This window comes from Scardinius erythrophthalmus (genome assembly GCF_964197995.2).
Source record: "Scardinius erythrophthalmus genome assembly, chromosome: 4".
Taxonomy (NCBI): Eukaryota; Metazoa; Chordata; class Actinopteri; order Cypriniformes; family Leuciscidae; genus Scardinius; species Scardinius erythrophthalmus.
The window spans coordinates 28,342,354-28,369,417 of NC_138224.1; the positions used below are offsets into that span (position 1 = coordinate 28,342,354).

Here is a 27,064-nt window from a genome sequence, read left to right on the forward strand (position 1 = left end):
AACCGATGTTATGCGACTACTGCGCCATTTTTTCCTCTCGCGATAAGTCATTCCAAAAATCATGGCAACGGACGTTGGTAGGTTTATATATATCACAGCCAAGTACCGCACTAGACATTATTATTATTATTATTAATGGAAGGGAACGTAGGCTTGTTATCCAAGCATTAATGGCAAGGAAAGACTATTACTTACAGCACATATTAGGTGTTTCTGGGTGTTTCTCACTCATTTCTGCTCCGAGGTCTTGATTGTGGCACCTCTATGAGGTTTAGAATCCAGTATTTCTGTAATTCTTTTGTCTTTTATGAATTTAATAAAGAAATCTGTCTCGTATTCTGTCCAAACACACCGCGCTGTCCAAGTCAGGTGTCCTGTAAATGCGCAAAAACTGTTTCCATTGCAGTTTTGCGAAATATTCTTTTTTCGCATTGCCTGAAAAACCACCTCATGCGAGCGGGAAAACTTTTTTGCGATAAATGGGAGTTTTTGCGAAATTGACGTGTTTCCATTGAGCGCATTTCCAATTTCAATTTGCTCAATTTGAAGGGTAGGCCTAATGGAAACGCAGCTAATGACAACACTTATTTGTGGAAACCCCGCTTTCTGAAAAAAAAAGGTTGTATTATATCCAGTTCAACACAAGTTGGAACTTCACGGTTTGGCTTAAATGATGGCAAAGGGCCCCTGCAACCTGGTGAATAACTCTACTGTTGAATCGTCAACAGACGATTTATGAATGTGTGGAAAACATCTCGCACTACAGACTGGAAAACTCCCAGTTGCTAAGAAATTAAGTGCTATAAGCAGCTGTAGCGCCGAGGGTAGTGAGTGGTTGTGATAGGTGACATGTTCAAGGTCACCTTCTAGGTTGTTAGCGATCTCATATATTGTGCAACGACCAAATCGATATTCTTGCAACAGTTTTTCATGGCTAAGATGGTTCAGAGGGTTCTCCCTATCACGTAAAATTCACCTTGGCACATCAACATCTTGAACGGGATCGATAAACTGAGCCATGTTTTCTCAGGTATCGTAACCTTAAGCTTTACTTAGGAAAATGACAATTAAGGAGCTTTATGCAACACTTAACGGTTTTTAAGGGATTACTTATTAGAAAAATACATAATTAAGGGAAATTCTTAGGGTGCATGATGTAACACTTAACGGTTATTTTTTGCAACACCCTTAAGTTTAAGGGAAACCTAAGGGCAAGACTTAAGGTACTTTATGCAACCGGGCACAGTACTTTAGATGAGGGAAATTTCACTATTCTATATACAGTAAACTATAACAAATGTACACCCTCACACATGTAATTGTCAACTTTAATTGTAGCCATTTTTTTATGTGTTGCCTTCTATATTTTTGCAGAACTGAGAAATGACTGCCTAGAGATATAGGGCCCTATATTGCACCCAGCGCAATTGACTTTGTACATCGACGCATGTATCATTCCTATTTTGCACCTGCGCACAGCAGACTTTTCCCTCCACAGACGCACGTCGGTAAATTAGGAATGAACTTGCGCTCCCGGGGGCATTTAAGCGAAAAGAGGTGTGTTCCGGCGCAAATGTTCCCTGATGCTATTTTGCAGGTTTAGAAAACAATTCCGCCACTGACCAGGAAAAACCTAGTCTAAAGTCAATGGCCGTTTCGCATGTTATTCAGATGCTATTTTAAGGACACATGCTTGGAAAAATATTAACGCACGAGGGAAATCATCGTTGTGTCCATGAAGATGTGAAAAAATAGGCATAAATCTAGCTTACACATTTACCCAAATTATCATACGCCTGTTTAACCGAAGCTAATTTGGATGGGTTTCTTCCATCACCAATTTCACTTCTCTGTCTTTTACGGCCCTGACGAGAACGTCGGTCTCCTCGGCTGTGAACCGCTCCTGGTGTGCGCCTGGCAAATCCGCCATTATAATAGCAATCCGCCATGGAACAAGCACGCCTGCTTTTCACGAGTTCACACTTACAAATAAGTTAGATAGAATAAATGGTATGCATATTTGGCGTGCTGTCCGGGGAGAGGGCTCCGAGCTCGGAAAATTGGGCCCGAACCCAGAGTACTCCCCCCGTGTTGCTGGTTAGGAAGTAACCAGGTGAGTGTGAGGAGACGGGGTGGTGGAGGGATGCTGAAAAACTGTTGAGGAACATTGGTGAGTCAAATGAGTATATAGGTCTCCACTCATGCTGATTGGATAGACATGTTGATTACTGATTGTTGACAGCTGGTTGGAATGATGTGATAATTGGATCAATTATTTGAACGTGCTCGTCCCGAACTTTGTTAAAAAAACATAATTTAAAGGGAATGTGAGATGACGCTCTGATTGGTTTATTTCACGTTACGCCCAAACCACACCTATGAATAAAGCTACTTCAGATCAACCCATTTTAGATTTGTGTCGGGTGCAAGAGTAATTTATCCCGCCAGTAAAATAGCAACAGCGCCCAAGATCCGCCCACAAAGTTACTTGTGTTTCGGGTTTGATAGTTGCGTTTCAGATCGTTAAAATAGGGCCCCATAGTCTTGTGTCAGAAGACCAATAAACTGCTATAGTACTGGGCCAAATGTGCAGAGGATGCTGAATTTACTGTACTGTTCTGTATTGTGGTGCATACCAAGTTCAAATACAATTCTTTTCATCTACTGAAATCTACAGTGGAGTAAGCCTGTGTTTGTAAGTTGTGTGTCATCTGTTTTGGAAGTTTGATTTTGACAGAAGAGAATATGTTTTTGACTAATATTTTATTTTACCCTGGAAGTTTGAGATTTTAGAAAATTGGTATATAGTTTTGAGATTGTGATTTTATAGTTGTGAGAAAACAGTGAATTGTTTCATGAAGTGTGTGTACAGCTTAGTAACTGTAATAACTACATTGAAAAGTTTGAAAAACAAATTTATACTGGCTTTTCTTAAAGCCAAATTAAAGTCTTGGTTTAAAAAAATGTAAAGTTTAGTCAGCTAGGCCAGAATAGATAGATGTTTTGGGTTTTTGCTAAAGTGTTGCTAGGCTCTTGCTATGTAGTTGCTGGGGTGTTGCCATAGACATAATAAATACATAGACGCCCCAATTGTCGATTGATCTTCGACGGTGCCGCCATATTTGTCCGGGCAACTTGCCGTAACTCTCATAAGTAGACTGAAAAAAAAAAGGTGTCTGACTATTGAGGTTTTACAAACTGTCGTACGATCCAAACCAGATCTCAGGGAATTACCTTTCTCAAGTAAGACTGAAGCAGAGAAACTTCCAGAGGAGCGTGAGGCCTTCGACTTCACTGACAATGACAGGAAGTGCAGGAAGAGGCGCCATAAGGTTCCTGAGAAGGACCAGCTTGGATATATATGTGATGCGATCTGGGAAAACCCGTCAGATGTCGCGCTGGGCTGTTTTCAGTAAATTCCAAAATATTTTGAATGTCAGTTTTTTTGTCAAATTTTTTTTCCATTAAATTATTATTCTATAACATCTTTTCTCTTATCTCTGAAAATATCTTGGCAAAATTTCTTTGTTTAGTGCAGAAAAACAGCGATTTATAGTGTCAAGCTGAAAATACTCTCTTTCTCTAATGCATTCTATGCGACCATTTTCTCTAACGCCCGGCAGAGGTGAAAAAAACAAAACAATCGCCGTATATCGCATACACCTGTCCATCTCTTAACACATATATATATATATATGAAGAGTTCAGATGCAAAAGCCTCTAAGTGCCATCTGAAATTTTCTTCTAGAATGATAATTTGTATCAAGCTCGTATATTTAAGTTCAGTAATTTCACTTAAATGACAATTAATAGGTAATCTTCAATGCCATTTAAGTGAAATTACTTCGTAGGTCATACGCTGCTGTAGGTGAGGACAGACTTCCGGCTTCTTTCACAACTTGACTCAATGCTGAACGATCTCTTCCTCTATTTTGCCCCTGTACCTTTCCACCATGCATCTTTACTCCTCTTCTTCCTCTCGGCTGTTAACCCTGTTCGTTTTCTGGTTGTTCACCCTTTGTAACTGTGTTGTGCTCTGTCTATATATGCTTGCCAATGAAGGTTCATGAGATGAATTTTTTAGCTATTTCAGAGAACTGGTTGATCATTGGTTGATCTAACACTTTACATTACCTTCATTAGTGTAAAGTCAAGATTCGCCTGCACAATTAATCAATTCAGGGCACATTTACAAAACTTTTAAAAGTAATGTGAAGAAAATATGCTTGACAGACAAATAGTTCAACCATTTTGAATTGAATGACTTCCCTTAAATTAAACTTAACGAAAAATGAAAATTAACCATGGTTTTATTATAGTAAAAATGTAGTAACCATGTTTTTCTGGCTAATTGATTACCATTTGTATAACCACAGTTTTACCACAAATACAATGGTTAAATAAACTATGGTTAGAGTAGCAAAACCATGGTTTAACTATAATTAGATTTATTTTTAGTAAAACCATGGTTAATATTTGGAAGGGTTATGCTTAGGGAACTAATGCCTTGATGTTTTGAGGGGAAGACTATTCAACAGGGAACCATGTAATTTATTTTGTAGGAAACAGCAGACCCTTGTACATAATCAAGTACATGACTATACCAAAGCATTTGCAATTTGTTTAAAAGAATGAGAAATTGCTTTTATGATGTGCACAAATGACTAGATGATATGGGGGTTGAACAAGTAGTTTTGAGAATTTCAGTTGTATTTCAGTTATTTATATTAAATAACTTTAATATTTTAAAATATTGTAATTATTTTTATATTTCCATGAATGGAATTTGTATATTATAAAGCAATGATTTTATTTTCCTGTTTAGAAAATAAGGTCAGGCACCTGAAATGTCTTCATCAGATAGAGTCAGAGAGAAAGCAAAAAGTGGAGGGCCAACTGCCTGACAAAAGAGCAATAAAAGGAAGGAAATATTTAGTCCAGAAAACAGCCATCACAGAAGAGATGCAGAAGAGTAAAGTCTTTCTTCCTCACAAATTATATCAACAAAATTTTAAACAAATGCATCAAACATTAATCACATTCTTTTTTTAGGTTGAAGAACCACATGAAGACATACTACAAAAAAGAAGCGTGAAATCCAAAGAAAACCGCAAACTGAATGACCTTAGAAGAGAGGTTAAGGCTTGAAAGCCAAAAATCTGGAGCTAAAGGCACTGAACTTTAAATTTGTTAAAGATGTTTCTATCATAAAAATGAAAAACACTTCCTTTTGGTGTTGATTAGAGGTCATGTGAACTTTTCTGTTATTGTTGTTTATATTTAGATATTATTAACAGATTTGAGGAGTTGATGCCAAATACAAATATAATCAGATCTGTTGCACCAACCTGTCCACTCTGCATCTCATAAAACTGATCCTCATCCAGTTAATAAATCACATGTAAGAACCTTATTTCTTTAGATATCATAGGGATAGTTTATCCAAACAAATAAGAATTATCATATAAAAATAAAAATAAGAATCTAAATTGATTTCTCAAATTTCTGCAGATTTTGGCCTAGACACATCGTGTGACGTCATCACAACACACATTCAGACAAAGCCCACTTCAAAGTAGGCTACCTGCGTTAATCTTTAATTGATCGATAAACTTCTGTCACAAACACACACACACTCTGATTGACGTTGTTTCTATCAATTGGTTCAGAATATCAACTGTGCCTGTTTGCTGCATAAAAGAGGCTCGCACACTTGAGGAGCGAACAAGTGAAGGAGACGCTTAATGAAAATGTAAATTCTTTATCATTTACCAGTCAAATTTGTAACTGAGACAAGATGATTTTCCTTCATCCCAGAATATATTTTTTCTACATTAGCCCATCATGTATCTAACCATACAAGAGCATATTTGGCGTTAAGAGCTGGAAAGACCACCAAAACTGGTAACTCCGCAGTGAGTCACTGGCTGTTTACATGCACAACTTTTCATTACGATTGATGAATCTGAATGCATCAACGCTAAACATGTGTTCGGGTTGATGTGCGCATTTATGTCACAAGCTTTAAATTGAAATATATTTTTTGACATGCGCACACTGCACGAATATACAGAGTTGTATATTGTTTGTAATATACACTGTTTGCACTCAATAACCAAAGACTTACAGCTCAACTGTATTCAGAGGCCCAAACTGAAAATAGCAATTTGGTTCAGTTGTTATTTATATGGCCAGAAATGTAAATCAATGAGAGATTTATAACAGTATAGCAGACCACTTACATAAAATTCAAATAAATACCATTTGTCACTTTATGTCTCTCAGACAGTAATATGTCTTAAGCCCTATTCACACTGGATTAGTATTATCTGGGGACCTTGTGTGATTTAAAAAAAATGCATACGCAGGCAATATTAAAAAGGCGAGGATGCAAAAAAAGAGCAGAGTTTTTAAACATCTATGATATGTGTTTTGCTTGTATATAGAGCTGTTACTGTAATACTTGTGATTTCTGACACATCACTGTCCTTCACTGACTACCTTTCACAGCTGTCTGATAACGTCGGGTATGTAAAACTTTTGAAGTGACTCCCATGTGCGCAGAACTGAAATGAATGTTGCTCTAGAATTACGTAAAAGTCGCATGAATTCCGATATGACTGTTTGGACTGCGGTCACACTGTAAAACATCTGACCTGTATTGAATTTAGGACCATGTATGGATGTGGCACAAGCCAGAATTGAAAAGATCAGATTCCATGTGGTTTGTGCTGTTCACACTGTCATGAAAACAAAAACAGATCAGAGTCATGTGAGCAAAAAAATCAGATTTAGGCCACATTTACCTGCAATCTGGATGTAGCCTTATAGTTCAATGTCTTGTGTTGGTTTTGTATGGATCACACTGTTTTTTTTTTTTTTTTTTCATGTTGACTTTCACTCTTTTGTTTTGTTAAAATTAAGCTGTTTATATGATCTGCAACGCCCTACATATCATCTTCATCATAATGTACCCAGCGATTTGAATCACTCTACATAGGCATCATTTTTAAAATTAGACTCAACCTTTCTATCAGTACTTTCTGGTATTTTATGAATCACATTTATTATTGACATTTTTCTTGCTGCTTCTTTTATTTGTCTTCTACTGATTCTCAGAAGATCATTATTTTTAGTGATTTTATAATGTTCAGGTATTTTTAGATTCAAATTAACTTTAATATAACTTTCCACATTTTAATATTAGGAAAAAAACACACTGACTTTTATGTTTAAATACTGACGTATGATGAATGAATACACTCTTTTATCAAGTGTGTTTTATCACATTTTTCACTATTTGCATTTTAATACAGGGATATCTGGTATAAATGTTTTTTTACCCTAAACAGTTTTACCTTTTAGAGAAAATATCACACTTTTCAATAGCAGTTAATATTTCACACAGAATTCAACTTAATTATCCTGACATCTATTTTACTATTTTTTGCACTTTTTTCGTGCTAGCGTGTGAGCAGGGCTTTTATTTTGTTGTGGTCTGGTGACGTCATATGACCGCGCCCCCGCTCGTGCGTCTGTTGTGGTTCAGCTGAAGAAAGGTTTGTCTTTTTAAACATTTAAAGTTTTTAAACATTGCTATATGAATTATTCATCATTAAATCATAATAATTACAAAGCTTTATTTAACATTAATGAACGTCATTTCTGTCAACAAAGCTTACATGAGTTATTGAAAATGTGCGTCTCATTTCGCTCCCAATATCGTGAACGAGTTTATTGTAAACACGAATTAGGTCAATAGGAAATATTAATGAAACTTTTCTTCGAATCAGTTATTAACAAAGTGATTCCAATCGCTGCACGCTGACGACACATGCTGTTCAAAACTGTGTAAATGCAATGCAAACACACACACACACACACACACACACACACACACACACACACACACACACACACACACACACACACACACACACACACACACACACACACACACACACACACACAAAAGACAACAGACAAACCAACTGCTAATGTTTTCTTTAAAAATTATTTAAAATTATTTTTATAATAAAAAAATATTCTGTTAATTATTCTCATCTTAAACTTAATAAATTCTCCAAACACAGAAAAAGTGACACAGCAACTGAGATCCACGTGACATTATTATGAAGATGCCATTTCTTAAAGAGGAGAGTGAAGAAATGAAGATTGAAGAAACATTAAGAATGAAACAAGAAGATACTGATGAACAAACTAAGATGTCGTTTATTAAAGAGGAGAGTGAAGACATGAAGACTGAAGAAACATTCAGAGTGAAACATGAAGATACTGAGGAACAAACTAAGATGTTGTTTATTAAAGAGGAGAGTGAAGACATGAAGATTGAAGAAACATTCAGAGTGAAACATGAAGATACTGAGGAACAAACAGGTTGGTTTAATTATTCTCAAAGCTGCATGATCTGTTAATGTTCTAATATTTTTTAATTTAAAAGGTTTTCTGGTATGTCTGAGTTTTTGGGGTTACCATTGTGCTGACAAGTAGAGCCTGTGGTTCGGTTGATGATTGGCCGAAAAACCATTAAAGACCATATTTACTATATTTTAAAAGTAATGACTGTGCACTTCTCAGCACAGAGATAGTCTCTTGGCTAATTACTTCAATACATGGGTCAATGACGTGGCGTGTCAATTCTGGTGTCCAAGTATTCATAATATTTTTTTTTTAAATGCACTTCATTAGCCCAAGTGACTCAACTTCCCTCTCTTTAATTACTCATGTGAGCATTTATTATAAATAATTAATTTTTAAAGAACTATTGAACTCAAAAGTCCTAAAATGTCTTTCCGGGTAACTGTCCCGGCTTAAAATCTGAATACAAAAATACGACAAAAATGTAAAAAATATAAATAAATGTATTTAAAATCTACTTGGGCCTAATTGTATTGATGTTTTCAACGATACCTACAAATATAGTGATAATACTAAGCTTATTTAAATTTTTATGACAGAAAGACTTTTGTCTCCAAATTGTGATTTCTCTAATGTCAGTCCTGGATAACAGACATCAATGACCGTTTTATACCATAATGCATTTTGGTATGTCATGTGACATAATATTGTATCAAAAAGACGACCCTGAAGGAGCACCAGAACATGTGCAAAGGTCAGGAAGCGTCTCTTAAAATGTTGATATTTTGACCTTTTGACCTTTTCAGTCACTGGTGCACTTTGTAGCAATATCATGTCCTTTTGGATAACACTAATAAAACATTTACAATGTTTTAATATTTAAAAACTATTTATTTGATCTAAAAGATTACCTTAAGCGATGATAGCTAAGTTGTAGTTTTCCATAGGTGGTTAAGTTAGTGCCTGATTATAAAGAAAAATATTTGTTTTGTCATTCCTGGATAACAACATATCATTCTTGGATTACAAAAAACCTGTTAGCCAGGACATGTCATCCGTTATTTTAGGCATAGTTATTATAGTTATATTATTAAAATTAACATTATTTACATAATTGTATGTTTTTTTTTTTGCCATATTTTTGCTGTCATTCATCTTGATTTCATATGATTCAATGAGTCACATCGAATCATCATTGAATTGAATTTTGTAATGTTAATGGTCAAATCATGAATAATGTAATCATACTGATTAATATATCAACATTTTATTAAAGCTTTAGTATAGCTTCTGGTGTTTTAAGGTCAATTCTGTCCTGCCAGATGCCTCTGTCTAAGAGAGGCAGAGACAGTTCAGAGCCAGGATAAACGCAGATGCAGAAGCTAGGGCTGAGTATCTTGGACAAAAGAGAGCAAGGTATTATAGTGATGACTCGGTGGAATGATAATGTATCAGTAACAAGCAAACTTGAAATATTAATCGAAATAGGTTCACACTCCTATAAACATTCCTATAAACTAAACACATAATACGCATGTGCATGCCATCAGCGTTCTCACAGGTTCGCGTTTTTAAAGTTTGCGCAGAGAGAACTTAAGGGTTTTCTGTTAGAACGGTGTCATGTTAGCGGCCCCTAACTAATGATCTTTGCGACGAAAGTGAATCAATCAAAACTAACTTAAGCTGGACAATAACTTTATTCTAGAGCTGATGTAAAGCCAAAACAATCTCTGTTAATTTAATTTCCTATTATCACTGTAAAGCTGCTTTGGAACAATCTAAATTGTTAAAAGTGCTATATAAATGAAGGTGACTTGACTTGACTAATTTGCAATAAGCCTAAGGGCCCTATCTTGCACCCAGCGCAATTGACTTTGTACACCGACGCATGTCTCATTCCTATTTTGCACCCAACGCACAGCGGACTTTTCCCTCCACAGACGCATGTCGGTAAATTAGGGAATGAACTTGCGCTCCCGGGGGGCGGTTCAGCGAAAAGAGGAGGTGTGTTCTGGCGCAAACGTTCCCTGGTGCTATTTTGCAGTTTCAGAAAACAGTTCCGCCACTGACCAGGAAAAACCTAGTCTAAAGTCAGTGGTGCGTTCAGATGCTATTTTAAAGGGCGCATGCTTGGCCATAATGTAGCGTGAGCTCAACGCGCATACACTTTGCTTCTCTACTCTACACAGACGCAGCAGTTGCCATTTTTGCAAACCATACATAATTACAAGGAAAAATATTCCACACGAGGGAAATCATTGTTGTGGCCATGAAGATGTGAAAAAATAGGCATAAATCTAGCTTACACATTTAGGGTGTATTCACACCTGCCTCGTTTGGTTCGATTGAATCGAACTCTAGTTTGTTTCCCCCCTTGGTGCGGACCTTTTGGGCAGGTGTGAATACAGCAATCGAACTCGGGTGCGGACCAAACAATCGAACCGAGACCCAGCTGAAGAGGTGGTCTCGGTACGGTTCCAAACGAACTCTGGTACGGTTCGTTTATGGTGTGAACATGAACCGACCCAACTGCAGAAAACTGCGTCTTTTTATTTGACTGCTCTTATGAGGATACTTAACAAAACGGACATTTTGGCATAATGGTCTAAAGCGAGCGAGCAAGAGCGCGCGCACGGCAGAGAGAGGGAGCGAGAGACCTTGCGTGTGTGTGCCGTGCCTCACGAAGCGCATGTAAAGACCCAAGTCAGTGCGGGCGGGCTTTTATCTATACCATATAGTTTCTTCATATTGCGTTTGTAGAGAATAACACCAAATCAGTAAAATAACAAATATTACATTACGAAATATCTCCATGCTGAGCCTGTTTGTGCACTTCCTGCTTTTCCCTGCTTGAGAATTCCTGTCCAATGAATGGACGACCTTATCACACGTGTGGTTTTGTTTACACATTTTGGTTCACTTGCAAAAAGAGCAGTGTGAAAGCGAACCGTACCAAACAAAAAAAATCAACATTGTATTTGGTCCGGACCAAAGTAAGTGAACTATCGGACTTTCCTGGTGTGAATACACCCTTAGTAAAATTATTATACGCCTGTTTAACCGAAGCTAATTTGGGTGGGTTTCTCCCATCTCCATACAATGTCACTTCTCTGTGTTTTACGGCCGTGACGAGAACGTTGCTCTCCTCGGCTGTGAACCGCTCCTGGCGTGCGCTTGGCAAATCCGCCGTTATAATAGCAATCCGCCATGGAACAAGCGCGCCTGCTCTTAAAGGGAATGTGAAATGACGCTCTGATTGGTTTATTTCACGTTACACCAAAACCACACCTATGAATAATAAAGCTACTTCAGACCAACTCATTTTAGATTTGCGTCAGGTGCAAAAGTCATTTATCCCGCCGCTATAATAGCAAAAGCGCCCAAGACCCGCCCACAAAGTTACTTGTGTTTCGCATTTGATACTTGTGTTTCAGATCATTAAAATAGGGTCCTAAATGTTTTAGCTGTATAATGTGTTGGACTATACCCTTGGCCATTGTTTATTAAGCATTATAATTTTACAGATTTACTATACATTTTACAGATGTTTAAATCATTAAACTTTGAGTGTTGGAAAGAAAAATGACACTGAGGATGGTTTTTATGGTAATCCTGAAAAATATTGCAGAATGTCCTTCCATCTAACAGTATGTCATTCCGGCTAACAATAAAACGGGCAATTAATTTAACTCATATTTGTGTGTTAGATTACACAATTCAGTTTTTTGTTGAGTTAATGATAAACAAGTCTTATTTACTTTATTGGAAAACTTTTTTAAACATTTTCCAGTTTTTTTTTTGAGTTATCAGCAGCCAAATATGTGCCCATGTCTATATGAAATCCCAAATTGATTATATTAATTGATTAAAATATAATTTTCCGAGCACTAATTGTTTGTTGAGCTCCAAATATGGAGATCCAGGTCCGTAGCCAGCCTATTGAAAGGGGGGGTTCTTTTTTTCAAAAAGTGGACCTTTTTGCAGTTTTTCTCCTCCTTTTGTATTTAATTATGAGGTTCAAATACTTCATTTTGGTGACCTTTTATGCACTAATTTGTGCTGGATTAGCCTGTCTACTGGTATCTTAACAAGCACGCTTTTTAATGCACCTAAAATATTTACTGCATTGTTGTCAAATTGCTTCCTCATGTAACACCTCTGTTAGTCCATACACAGTTCATAAGTTTAAAAACCACACTAACAACAGAATAGATTTAATGAACTTTACTGAAATATTAATAATAATTCTTCTCATCATAATTTCTTGACTCTCTGTCAATGCCTCTTTGCTTGTTGCTGTATTTGTCTTGACACTTATGGATTTAGTACACTGGTCAGTTCCAATCTTCTTGGGTGCAATTTGGAGAATATGTTCACAGCTTCATCCAGGTTGACTGCCATGTCATAGTGTGTATGGATGAGGGCCAGGGATGACAAGCGGTCCTCTCCCATGCAAAAATATATATATATAATCAGCTACAATAATCATATTTATTTGAAACAGCAACCCAGAATATTTGTCACAAGCATTGATTAAAACAATGACAATAATCTAAAAAAAAACCCGACTTAAATTCTGGACCTTTGGCAGTGAAGGGGGGGTTCGTTCAAACCACCCGAACCCCCCCTGCCTACGGGCTTGAGATCAGTACATTTATATGCCAACAATGGTAGAAATGTAATTAATTTAAAAATTCATTACGTTACCCAGGAATGACAATTTCATGGGGAAAAAGATCTGATTCACCAAAAAAATGGTTAATTACATTCTTGAAATGTGTAAATATCATTGCATTACATACACAACACTCTAAGTATAGAAATATTATTTTTCTTCACATTTTAAATCCTTATCCGTCATTCACCCACATGCAGGTGTGTTTTTTTTAACCAGCTTAAAAATAAACATTCATAATGTAATTAATATATATATATATATATATATATATATATATATATATATATATATATATATATATATATATATATATATATACATATTACATTAAATATTTATCTGTGTTTATGCTGCATGAGTAGTGCCAGTGGTAGTGCCAGTCTTGGGTTCAGTAACCCGGTGCGCTCCATGGTCCGCAATAGGCCTACAGCATTCACTTTGACAGTTTTTCACCAACTTAACTGCCAGTGTGAAAGCACCCTAACTGTTCATTCATACTGTGTCTAAGTATGTGCTCTAGGCTCTCTAAGTATGTGCTCTATGTTTTGTTTGATCATATAGTTGATTTGTTGATCCTGCAACATTTCTAAGGTGGAAGAAGGCTGTTCTATAAATATTAGAAGTGTCATTATTAAAGAACCAATTGCTGCCAACACAAAACCCAGGTTCTTAATCGTAGAAAACATTGTAACAGTACATACAGCCATTGGGATCTAGATGTGTAGAGAATTTTGGTATTTAGTCTTGTTTGTATCGACTGTCCTCCGGTTGTTAAAGGGATAGTTCACCCAGAAATTAAAATTATGTCAGTAATTACTCACCCTCATGTTGTTCCAACCCCGTAAGACTTTCATTCATCTTCGGAACATAAATTAAGATATTTTTGATTAAATCTTAGAGCTGGATCACTCCTCCATAGGGTTCTATGTTATTGAAACTTGCCGGCCCAGAAAGTTAGTACGCCCTTGGCGATGAAAAAGGAAGCTTTGCCTTACAAATGTCACCCAGCGTAGACTGATTTACTGTAACCGAAGCATTGTTCTTGGTTGTCTTCACACACAAATCGGAGTGATAGCGAACGAGGTGGGAATGCAGGTTGGTTGTGTTGCCATTTTATTTTATTTTTCTGAGACAGTTCTTGCAGATTACAGTCTTTAGTGAGATTTTTTTTGTATCGCCACTAGGGATGTCAACGATTAATCGACGATCGATTAATTGTCGATAATACATTTAATCGATAGAACTTATCGATCATCGATTAATCAGGTCTTCGTGCGCGGCGCGCTGCTCAACCGCGAAACATGTAAAGCGAGCGCGCCGGAGTTATGTTTGGGACCATTTTACACCTTCATCATCATGTAAGTTTGCGTGTGCATTCGCAGCCTTTTGTTTTGTTCAAATGTAAGTTGTAATACTGTTTATTTTGTGTATGCCTATATCTGATTTATCTCATATTGGATGCATTTGGTTAAGAACTCTGTAGTAAAGCGTCAGCTTCAGCGCGCGCAGCTCAAACGGCAGTGCACGACTAATAATGACTATTGGGACTGTAATATTACATAACATTATAAAGAGAACAATACTGTAATAAAACATTGTGAATTATTTGGGTTTAGTTGCCGTGTCGCGTTGCTCCAGGAAGAGCGCGTCCACAACATGAGTAGTTCTGAATGAATGGCACGTAACTTAGTTCAAGTTCACTTGTGCATGAATTTGCGTCATTTTGTGCAGATATAATTTGTAATATTATGTTTATTTTAAATATATCTGATTAATCTCATATAGGATGCGTTTCATTCAGCGCGTGCAGTTGTTCCAGGAAGAGCGCGTCCACAACAGTCACACATTCTAGCGCATATGAGGCGGCGTTGGTGACGCGTTGTTTTAGTAGTTATATTTGATTATTAAATAATTAATTTAATTATCAATCACATCGAAACATTTTACAATCCTACTAGCCCTTTATTTATATTTAAAGCCATTCTAATTGATTTGGTGAGGAACATTAGCATTTGCAGACCCTGTCATGCTGTTGGCCACATGCCACTGCAGTTGATGCATATCGCAGTATTAAGGCTAACGATTAATCGATTAATTGATCGTTAATTTAAACGACGATCGATCATGGGAATTTGTGAAAATTGACATCCCTAATCGCCACTATGAAATCCAAAGTGGGCCCAAACCATAGACTGTAATAAAAAAATATGGACGTAGTGTCCGTGACGTCACCCGTAGGTTTCTGAAGACCGTTTTTGCAGCCTAAAGTGGGCGTAGCCGACCGTCGCCATCTTGGCAGCACGTCACTCCCGGATAAACGAAAATGGGCAAAGAGGTGGGACGTGGGTGGAGCTGAGGAGCCTGGTGCTGAAACCACGCCCACCTAGCTCAACGCGATCAAGTTGTCTATGGATGGAAGATATTGGCGGTTGATTTTGAACCGATTTGAACCAAGCTTACTATTGAGGTAAATTAACCTGAACCTACACAACAAAACTTGAAATAACTATTTATATGTTATTGATATTAACCTACACAAGGTTGAAAACGCTGCCGCACTTTTAATACATGTGGTAACGTTTATTTGCAACACTAGATGACTTGTAGAAAACGTTAACAGTTAGCACCAAGCTCTCTGATCATTGCTATGTTTTGGGAGGGTCCATCATGCGTCAAGGAGACAACCCTAACTCCGATTGCATGAAGCCTAACAAGGCTCTCTCGGATGATGCTTGCTCTCTCTGTTCCTGTCATGCTGTTGATAAGTAAGCAATGGGAATCTTCCAAGACTCATTGATTGCAACAACCATGAGGACCAGTGCTTGTGTTGCCACAACATTTTCTATCTCACCACCTCCAATGCCAACATAGCCATGACTTTGGTCCCCACCAAACTCAGTTTCCTTATGAATGTACATTTCATCCTTCATCAATGAGCAAACTGTGTCTTTACCAACTTTCTTGTGCTCAGCAACATGACTTTTTAAAGCTGTGAATGAAGCAACAGTAAATCCAGGATCTGCAGAGATGCTACTGTACCATTTCTGTATGGTCTGAGGATGAGGCAAAGCCAAGAGAAACTTCTCTCTCACATAGTCATAGGCCTTTTGAGAGTAGAAGTGCAGTGTAGTTGCGAATTGCTTCATGTTTTCGGAAAACACAGACTTTTTCTTCTTTTGGATTCTCTGAAATATCTCCCGGGGAACATCATCCTGACTTTCAAGAAAAGAGGCACATTCACTTGAAATTATAAGTTTCTTCTGAAGCACTTGATTACACCTTTAAAGGAATAAACTCTTGCCTTTAGTCTCCTTGTCTGTTGCCTTTTCAACCTCAGCTTTTTGCGAGCTACACATAGCTTGTCCTTTACCTCATAAGCTTTCCTTTTAATTGTTTTCGGAGACTCTGGAATATAGTAGCAGTGATCACTCGAAGAACCAAAGTGTGATTGTTTTCCACTCCGATTTGTGTGTTGAACTCTGCTACCCAAACCAAAATCCTCACACACATTCGCTGTCAGAGCAATGTCATCATGCACGACATCTTGAGCAACAAAGGCCTGTTCAGATGTGTCTTCCATCATCATGACATTGCTCTGATTGACAGCATGGCTGTTGGCACTACTCCTATTGTCTACATATGCAACCTCCTCATTACTATTTACAGCTGAAATAGGGATGCCACTTACCACCTCATCAGTACTTACCAAGTGTCTTCTTTTTGGCTGTTGTTCTTTACCCTTGGAGAAAGAGAAAATGGTAGGCACATTGGTGTCCTTCAGGCATGTCATTCCCTAATAAAAAATACAAGAAGCATAAAAAATGACATTATTGGTCATATTTGCTGTTATTGGCTGTAAATGGCTGTTATTCATAACAGAGATGCGTTTGTTTCATTATTCGGTCTAACACTAGTATGAATGTATAGATTACATTTTAAAACTATTATTGCTATTAAAAGAATATGTAACTGTTCGCAATAACTGTCACTACAGAATCATTCTGTGTTCCGCTGTCTCGCTTGGAGAATAATTTTTCAAACATGAATTTCATAGAAAGAATTTTTTTATTTAATTTTTTTATTTTATGGTATTTGCATAAAAGGTAGGGCTGCACAATATATCAAAATATCGCAAATGTATATATCGCGATATGCATACCACAACAGCTTGCAATAACTGGGGTCATGAACAAAAGACAAAGAGACAATAACTCACTGCTCTTGGCTAAATATCGCATTATTTAATGAGTTATCACATATCGCATTTTTCTTCAATATCGTGTAGTCCTAAATGCACTGAAATGTAAAGGTTGGCAAAAAGTGGTCATGTTGCCTGATTGGTAAAATCTTCACTCGGGTTTTTGCATCGGTGAAAACACAACTTAACTAAACTTAACTGATGTGTCACTAATTTCACCTTAACAGTGACCTAATCAAATATTTAGTAATATAACGTAAATGAATGTATGTTGGTCAATACTTCACCAATTTCAACCAATATGTTGCTTGACTCTTTGTAAGGTATGAAACGTTCTGTCGTTTCATGTTGAGCATCCACTGGTCCAGCCTGAGATGTTCTGGATCACCTAATGGAAAATTTACACAAATAAATAGATAGTTATATCCTTCACAGACTACTTTACATGCAAACAATAGAACTTAAATTACTACAGTGTTCAAAAGGTTGTAATAAATGTATTTTATCTTAAAAATTTGTGGCGGACATCACAGTCCTCATTCTGTTTCGTTGTACTGTCTATTGATTAATTACAGGCTTATTTCCTACACATATCTTTGAGGACATGTCAAAAAATACTTCCAATATAGTCAGTGTTAGTAAATGTTGCGCTATTTATGAAATGCAGGCGTAACATTATATGAAAATGTTTCAGACGTCTATGGTTTCAGCCTACATCTAATCACAGTTTGTTGGATTCTGGAGTGTAATAAAGTTTTAAATACAATTATAAATAATGAATAAATTTAATTATATTAGAATTTCACTCACGGAAAAAATGGAGTCCAAGCTTCTTGGACGGTCTGTTAATACAATTAACCCCACAGCAAGACATTATAATTGTGAAAAAAAATCACAAACACGGCAGAGATGCCAAGATTAGTGGCTGGAATTTATTTATTTTTACAGTCAGTGAATTAGCTGAGGTAACGTGACGGCTAATAGACAGCAGACAAACGGCTAATGATGACTAATGACCACAGCAGCAGAAATTCACCTGTCACTCAAAAGTGGACACACCCTTAATTATGCAGAAATTTAAGGCTTAATATAATTTAAACAGATGAATTATAAAAAAATCACCCCCTCACAGTTGTCTTGAAGGGCAAAATTAGCTGTGTAGACCAAAGCCACTTTTTGCTCCAGGCTGTAAACATGTTTTTTTATGCTGTAAAGTTGGGCATTTCAACATGGGGGAGATGCAGATTTGACTCACTTTTGCAGCCAGCCTCAAGCGGCCAGTTGATGAATTGCCGTTTAATTCACTTCCGTGTTGGTTTCAAGAGAGAGACAGGGAGGTTGCTGCTTGGCCCAGACTTTTGATTTAAAAGACACCGGTGCATCTTTGATTTGTTGTCGGTCCGCCATTATGCTTGTATTTCTTCTTTGTTGTGAATTACAATTTCCATTCATCTGACCATCTGCAATCTGGGAAGCGCCACCACAAGAAGCCTGGGTGTATTGCTGCTCTGGTAAGCCAAAGTGGGAAAACTCCACAGTGTGGGTATCTGAATTTGGATCTTTTGTATGCCTAAAAAAAATATCGATACTTGGTGCCAGAGTGGCGTTAACGTCTCGCGGCCGGAAATATCGCGACAAATCGGCATATCGAATTTTTTTTTGCTTTGTCCCACCTCTAGTGTGGAAGAAGACCAACACTCTGAAGGGGGACCAAATTGCAGTCAAGAGAGTTTCTGAGATGACACCATCCACAACACGAGGTTTGTAATAAGTTTGTTGATGTTGCATGGTTTTAATTATTTTCTTAACTACGTAATGTAATGTGGTTTAAAGCTATTGCTAATAAGATTAATCATATTTATAAAATTATTCTAACACACTCACAGTGTGATGTAGTGCAGGTGAAAAATCATGATCGTAAGCTTTATAACCATGTTTAAAGTGAGGCTGAGGTGTACACTTGATTTTTTTAAAAGCTTTGATTGTGTGCTATAAATGAATGATCATAATAAAAGGCTGGTAAATTGAGATATTACCATCACTTGAAATGATCTTAAATACTATTACTAATTTTTATAACCAGTTTTATACTATTATTTCAGCTGGCATCAAAAGATCTGTCACCCAGGAGGACAAAGAATGGGCTCATGCATCCTTGTTGCAACTTGGGCGTTTTACTGGGATGGGGTGGATTTTGAGTCCAGGTAAGATTTTTTAACTTTTGTACTTTCATGTTAGGGCTGCACGATTAATCGCAATAAAACCGCATGCGATTTGGCAAAGGCTGCGATTATTTTTGTGCGCAGCTTGTCAGTGGAGTGCGGCTGATTGGTGGTCAATACTGCCCCATTTGAACGCCAGAGGGCGCTCTCACGCAAACAAGATAAATATGCCCCGCTGCAGAAGTACAATAATGCGCATCATTCCAGGAAATTCCTATTGCTGTAGCTGAATAAACAGAAGATTGAAACACTTTGATTAAACATGACTTATAAATACACAATGTGTAAGAAGGCACATCATCTCACAGAAGGATGCTCAACTGTCGTTGTGAAGTGAGTTTGGAGTAAATGCATGTTATTAAATGTTGCATGTTATTAAAAAGAGGTTCATAAATGTTTCTCATGTTTTGGAAAGATATTTGATGCGTGTTGTTTTTTCAAATGCACGTTATAAGTGACTCAAACTCACAGTGCTTTCAGATGGAGCAGCGTTTACAGAGCCGTACATCAATGACAAGCTGCGCATAAAAAAATAAGCCATCTCGATTTAAGTGCAATTACATGTAAATTGCGATTAATCGTGCAGCCCTATTTCATGTACCCTTAAAATTAGCAGAAACATCACAATTACTCTACAGTAAACCAATGACAATTTAGCTAGGGTGTTGTCATCCAACACTTAATAATTTTGTAAAATGTTATATTTAATAATTTCTCAAAATTTGAACCAGGGGTTTCAAACTGTGTAATATAGTTAAAAACTAACATTACATAATTTTGGCTCATGAAAAATGTGGTTAACTACACATCTATGTATGTAAACCATTGCTTTCATTTCAAATGTATTTTGTATAAATTATGTGGCTAATTATGTACTTCACAACTTGTGCCTAACTTTAAATCTAGACTCTCCCAATCAAGACGTTTGATGGGCTGGTGACCAGCCCAGGTTTTGTCCTAGCTGACAAACTCAAAACTACTGGCATCAGATCCAGGGAAACCTACACCTTACCGGAGCTAACAGTTGTCACCTCCTCTTGACCTTGTCCTTCTGTCAGTGCTCAAAGACCCTACATGGACTGTTAATATTGACACTCTGGAAATATTTTATAAAGATTGTTTCCTACCATACATTCTCTCACAGTTGTAAGAACTGTAAAACTTTTTAAATTCAAAATAGTGTTTATGTGTACTGACAAGTTGATATGTCGGTCAGTGTTAATTTTCTCTGTTGCAGCTTATTGAACTTGAAGTCTCCCTGTTGTATTCTTGTTTACCTTGATTATTTATATTTCTTTATTCTGTAAGGGTTCACTGATCAAAATGTTTTGTCCAAAAAAATTTTTTTACGGTAATTGCTCGTAGTACCCTGCATTCATAAGCTGTACTGTTGTCCTTTAAATAAGCTGAATTATAATAAATGAGTATTTGGCATTTCACACAATCAAGGCAATTTTACTTATTATACAAGTTTGTAGGCCCTTCATGCTACTCACACAGAACTTATAACAGATAATTAAATGTGTATTAGAATATGGTAACAAAAAAATATTATTTATATACATATATATACTAGTAGTGGAACGGATCACCAAATTCACGGTTCAGTTCATTTACGGGTTTTGAGCCAGGGATCGGATAATTTTTTCGCATCAGCAAAAAAAAAAAAAAAATACATACATAACGTTTCGCTTTCTGGGCGCACACAGATAACGTGCGAGTTCCGTTGTTGTTTGAATACGGAAATTGCCAAGACAAAACGCGTCCAAATTATAAACTTTCACTCTATGTAGGTAAAGTTTAGCAGTTAATCCGCGAATCACATGCGTGCCGAACCGCGGGGCCTTATCCGTACGGATCAACTGCAATCCGTTCCACCCCTAATATATACAGACATATGTATTACACCCATTAACCTGTTTTGTGACTTTTTTAATTCGATTTCTGCAAGCAAATATGCAGAAAGTCATGTATGTACAACACAGTTAACTCACAAATTTGCAAACACCCATTCTCCGTGAAATTGGATAAGACACACACACATGCACTTTAAGTATCTTGTTTATATTTTTTATATTATACTTTCCAACTGGTATGGAATGTGAAACAATTTCAGTCGCTGAATTAAACGCTCCACATGTATCCTAGCTCTTGAGATTAATCTGTTATTGTTCACTTCCTCCTGTGTAAACTGTCCATTGACAAGGAAAGACGGGATGTTCAGGGAACATTTTTCTTGCTACGTAACCTACACACATCTTCAGCTTGTCTATAGATTGTTGCCAAAGCTAACGTTAACTAGTTAGCCTTAGGTAGCTAGTTTCATCTAACTAGGCGGGACAGAACACGGCCTGACAACTGAAACATGATGCGAGATTTGGGTTTATAGCAACAAACAACATATAAAACCCATAGACTACGTAAAGGCTAATTTATACTTCTGCGTCGGACCTACGCCGGAGCCTCTACGCTGTAGGCAACGCGTTGGTTTTCATTTATACTTGTGCGTCGTTGTCCGCGTTCATGCGCGCAGAGGGAGCATGTGAAACCCGAGGGAGCGGTCCTAGCAGACCAATCACAGCACTTGCGTCCGCGTAGAGTTGACGCGTTGTTACATTTTTGGAGAGGTGCACGTCAGGGTACGCCGAAAGGTACGCGCGCTACACAGCCTACGACGTAGCTACGGCGTAAGTTCGAGGCAGAAGTATAAATTGGGCTTAAAGTCCTCATGAAATCAAAATTGACCATATTTACTTTGTTTGCCTAAATTGATCGTTTTGTGGTGAACAATTCATCCATGCAAGTCAATCCACACAAAAAAATGTTTTGGCTTCATAATCTTTAATCAAAATCTGAAAATGCCCCTCCCCTCTGCATTGGAGGACCTTCTCTGATGACGTAGGTTTGAGGAATTGGTTTGGGCAACGCTTAACCACTCCCCTCAAACCGTTAGTCTGTTATGAGCAGAGATGGAGAGGAGGAGCGCTAGAGTAAAACCCTGCCCTCTGTTCAATATTCCGTTTCACTGGGAAATGCGTCACAACACTGGAGAAAAGTCGTTTGCAACTTCCGGTTCAGGCGGACTTTAAGCCTTTTTCTCAAAGGGCCGGTTTCGCTTTGGTTAAGTTTCTTCATTCGTTTAAGATTTGATACTTACCTTATAAACTGCAGCCATTTCCTCTTCTCTTTCTTGTCACAGGGAAAGCAGTAAAATGACAGTTGAATGTCACTTGTTTTTTATCTATTGAAACAACACGGGACACAGATAAAAACACGAGTGAAAGCAGTAGGTAGGTAGAGAGGACCCGAAAACACTATTATCAGAGAGTGGTTACGTCACGACTTAACCAGATTGCAATGGTGAGGCTGCTTTAAGAGGCCAAAGACTGGGAAGGGCATTCATGGTTTTCCCCCAGGGGGTGAAGGTGTGTTTTCCATCGGTATTCCGGTACTGGCAGGGGCGTTTAATTGCACAACAGTAATATTGAGTATATAGAAGTAAGTGAGACATAAAAAAAACGTATTTATTTTACTTTGAACAGCACACAAAATTTTCTACAGTTTGGTATAAGACATAAAAAATGTGTGTCCATTGTCTTGGACAAATGATTCAGAATCCATTCAGAATCCTTTTATAAGAAATTGAAGGTCTTGGTTTTACCTTGAGCAAGAGTCTGCTTTTTGTCCACTGTCTTGCACATTCAAAAAATGTAGTCCTTTCAGCTTTCCCGTTTTTTTTTTTTTAATAACAATAAAAATAAGGAATTTTGTTACTATTTTTGGGAAAATCGAAATCCTTTATTTGAACTGGTCCCCTTTTGACAAAGCTGCATCTTTGTTGGTCAGTTATTTTCTCAGGCCAAAGCACTGGGTCATCGGAAGAGTCAAAGAGAAAATTTTACGATCTAATGCGCAAAATCTCCTACACGTTCCTCAATCGAAACTAAAGTCCAGAGGTGCATAAAATAATAGGAACATAATATAAGGAACAGTTTACCAGAGTACATGAGACAATCATCATCGTTGAATGAATTTAAGAAACATTTAAAAACATATATTTTTCAGGGCTGCCCCCTAATAGTCAACCAAAATGTTATTAGTCAGTCAGTCGCAGAAAAAAAAAAAATTGTGGCAGTCACGGAGAGAATTGTGGTAATTACAGTGTGTTGACCTCAAATATGGCTTGCAAACATGCAAGTAGCAACTTTACATGGTCACTCACTCTAACGTTAACCTATAAATGTGCGCTAATATTAGGCACATATCCGTGTTTGTGCGGAGTGTGGAAAATAAAGTATAGTCCACTGTGGAGATGGCGAATCAGCATCATCAACTTCATCTTTGCAGCGACACTAAGACAGAAAACACTAGTTTATTAATAAATAATTAAAATGTCTCCTTGCTATTGTTGCTGATGCTTAGCCGTCAAACTTTATGAGTGCGCTTGAGCTCGGAATATAGACTCTATAATATGACGCCTGTATTAAACGCTCATTATGGTTTAGGATTCTCCTCAGTAGGCTATTTGAGTAATTAAGCAAATATAAACATGCGATTAGTTGACTAATGACTTGAATGAACGACTGCTAGTCGACTAGAAAATCTTCAGTCAGGGTCCTAATTTTTTTACATTAGCTTTTGATCAGGTATGAGCGTTGTGGTATTGTCACTATAGCTACTCGTCTGAGATGTCCTTGAATGGTGTGTTTTGATGTTTTACATTTGTGGTTATTAATTTCTGTGATTAATTTTATTTTATTACATTGTACAGCACTGTGGTCAACTGTTGTTTTATTTTGTGCTTTATAAATAATATCGGATTGGATAACTGCCAGCATGAAATTATTTGAGATATGTCATAAACAAAGCAAAGAATAAATATTTCCAATAGGTTCTGAGATTACAGGTAGGCATGTGCCGGTATCAACTTTTCATGCTGCGATTAATTGATTGAGCTTTTACCACGGTATACGGTATTATCACGATATTTTAATTGCTCAAGAGAAATGGATGGATTGGTGGGGGGGATGTAGAAAAAAAAACTACTTGCATTACAATAGTGATTGTCAAAACATTTGGTAACTAAATAGAATTTTACACAATTTTCACGCTTTCAATTCTTGGGATTTGATTTCAATCTTGATTCAGTATTGACTTTTTGGATAATTATTAGGTAGGCTACAGTAGATAGACATTAATTTTTCTCAAGAAAAAATATATCTCACATAATGCTGTAAACATACAGAGAGCCCTGTCTGCTGGTATTATTAAAGGTTAAAAATTAACTAATTAAATTAAATATAATTTGGTTTTCATTATAATAACAATTATGACACAAGTAAAAATATAATACAAATGTAATATAGTGCACATATTTAGCAAAATACTCCACTCTATAGCTATTTTTTTCTAGTCAACTAACGTGTTGGTCATTAAATGGCTTTCCTGAGGTAAATGTAAAGTTCTGTGACATAATAGTTCACCTGCAGTTTTATTGACCTCTTTCCGTGGTGGAAAAACAATGAATGATCGATATTATGTATGAGGCATATATAGCCTACCTTTCGGTAAATTGTAGCCTACTGTATCTTTAAATAAAAAGTAACAGATGATCGGTTTACTTGAACTGAGGCGCTACAGTGATCTGTCAAGTCACATTTACAAGCACCAAAACAGTATTTATTGTCTGAATTTCGTAATAAAATGGACAGAACATGAGAGCTGAGAATTGTTTTCATACCATAATAACCTGCTCTGTCTAGTCTGTCGGTCTCCGTGTCCTCTTTGCTCCGCGATTTTTCTCTGCGTGAGAAACTGCATGTGGCGCGAGAGCGTTTGAAAAGTGTAAATTGCGTGAGTCTCACGCTGAATGCGTATTGACAGCTCTGCTTTTAGAAGGGGGATAGATCGTCGGCAGCGTGCCTCCTTCCGCCATGCTTCTTCTCCATGTGGGGATTGTTTACATCAGAGCGCGCACGTGTTTCGCGCAGCATATACGCAGTGTTTGTTTAAGCGGTTGATGGAAAATAAGCTAATACGCGTTCTATAAATATAAATTCTGATCTATTATTTTTCACGGTATTTTGAAGTGCCCACGATAACAATATCGTGCATATTCATTACCGCGATTTATCGCATTACCGAATACCGGCACATGCCTAATTACAGGTAACACCTCTTTTATTAGCTTTGTGGGTATAGGATCTAATGTTGTAGGGTACATGTTGTTGGTTTTGATGCTTTACATGACTAAATGTGTTAATGTCTGTTAGTGGCATTAAACTTGTATTTGTCTCTTTTCACCTTAGACCTGATGCTGCTGAAAGAGGAGAGTGAAGTACTAGATGAAATGGAAAAAGACCAGTATGAGAAACATCATGATTTCACCACTGAAGAAAAATTTAGTTGCTCACAGACTGAAAATTCTTCCTCACAAAAAAGAGCTTTTAAGACAGAAACTATAAGTTACTTCAACTGCCAGGAGTGTGGACAGAGTTTTACTAAAAAAGCAAACCTTAAAATCCACATGAACATTCACACCGGTGAGAAGCCATTTACCTGCCTTCAGTGTGGAAAGAGTTTCACTCAAAAGGGAAGCTTTAACAGGCACATGAGAATTCACACTGGAGTGAAGCCTTACACCTGCCACCAGTGCGGAAAGGGCTTCACAGCAGAACTAAACTTAAGATGTCACATGAACCTTCACACTGGAGAGAAGCCATACACATGTGATCAGTGTGGAAAGAGTTTCAGACATAAAGTAACCCTTAATAACCACAAGAGGATTCATTCAAGAGATAACTGTTTTATATGTCATCAGTGTGGAATGAGTTTCACAGACAGCAATCACCTTAAGAATCATGTATTAACTCACACTGGAGAGAAACCTTTCATGTGCCATTATTGTGGAAAGACGTGCTCAAACCAAACAAGCCTGAAGACTCACGTAAGAATTCACACTGGAGAAAAGCCTTTCACCTGCCGTCAGTGTGGAAAGAGTTTCACAGTTAAATTAAGCCTTGAGAGGCACATAAGAGTTCACACAGGGGAGAAGCCTTTCAAGTGTCTTCAGTGTAAAAAGAGTTTCACATATCAAAAAGACCTGAAGCGTCATTTGCAAACTCATCCTGTAAATACATTACAGTGTACTTCAGTGTGACAAAAGGTTTAGAAAAAGGAACTATTTCGGTCCGTGTATGTTGCATTAATTCGTTTATTTTTTATTATTTAATATTGAAAGTATAAAAATCAGAAATTGGCATATTTATTAAAAAAAATTATCTTTCTCTTTTCTTTAAAAAAAAAAAAAACGGAGGAAGAAAACAGCTTGATTTCCACATGTACATGAAACGCCCCTTTCCACTGATTGGTTCAACCGAAGATCAGCCCATTCTGCTCATGAAATAAATAAAATCCATCCAGAATAAAAGTTATGACTACTGTGTATTTACTCTTAAATCAAGTGATCTCCGTGCTGTCCAGTGGGTCACGCAGCTTAGCCACACAGATTTTGCTAAATAAAACCCAAATTAAGTTGCCATCTCTGAATTACGGTAAGTTTGACATGGTGTGAAAACAGCATAAACT

At 37.2% G+C, this 27,064-nt stretch overlaps 1 protein-coding gene across 3 annotated transcripts; it reads left to right on the forward strand.

Annotated features, from left to right (window-relative positions):
* Positions 1–7,495: 7,495 nt before the first annotated feature.
* LOC308690091 (uncharacterized protein) lies at positions 7,496–26,899 on the forward strand. 3 transcript variants are annotated; one of them, XM_081364364.1, is made up of 6 exons: positions 7,501–7,559; positions 8,094–8,397; positions 18,731–18,766; positions 18,935–19,015; positions 19,358–19,459; positions 20,384–20,920. In XM_081364364.1, exons 2-6 carry the CDS (start codon positions 8,133–8,135, stop codon positions 20,404–20,406), a joined length of 507 nt encoding a protein of 168 aa, XP_081220490.1. In that variant the 5' UTR covers positions 7,501–7,559; positions 8,094–8,132; the 3' UTR covers positions 20,407–20,920. The 3 variants fall into 3 exon arrangements, with proteins under 3 accessions (XP_081220491.1, XP_081220490.1, XP_081220489.1); XM_081364365.1 differs by lacking the exon at positions 18,731–18,766 and having other exon boundaries at positions 7,496–7,559; positions 20,384–20,919; XM_081364363.1 differs by lacking the exons at positions 18,731–18,766; positions 18,935–19,015; positions 19,358–19,459; positions 20,384–20,920 and adding an exon at positions 25,786–26,899 and having other exon boundaries at positions 7,506–7,559.
* Positions 26,900–27,064: the final 165 nt, after the last annotated feature.

Bases quoted from the DNA above. Each gene is read 5' to 3' on its own strand.
- LOC308690091 (XM_081364363.1), top strand. From the start codon at position 8,133: ATGAAGATGCCATTTCTTAAAGAGGAGAGTGAAGAAATGAAGATTGAA. The intron at 8,398-25,785 runs GTTGGTTTAATT...TTTTCACCTTAG, and splicing joins AGATACTGAGGAACAAACAG to ACCTGATGCTGCTGAAAGAG.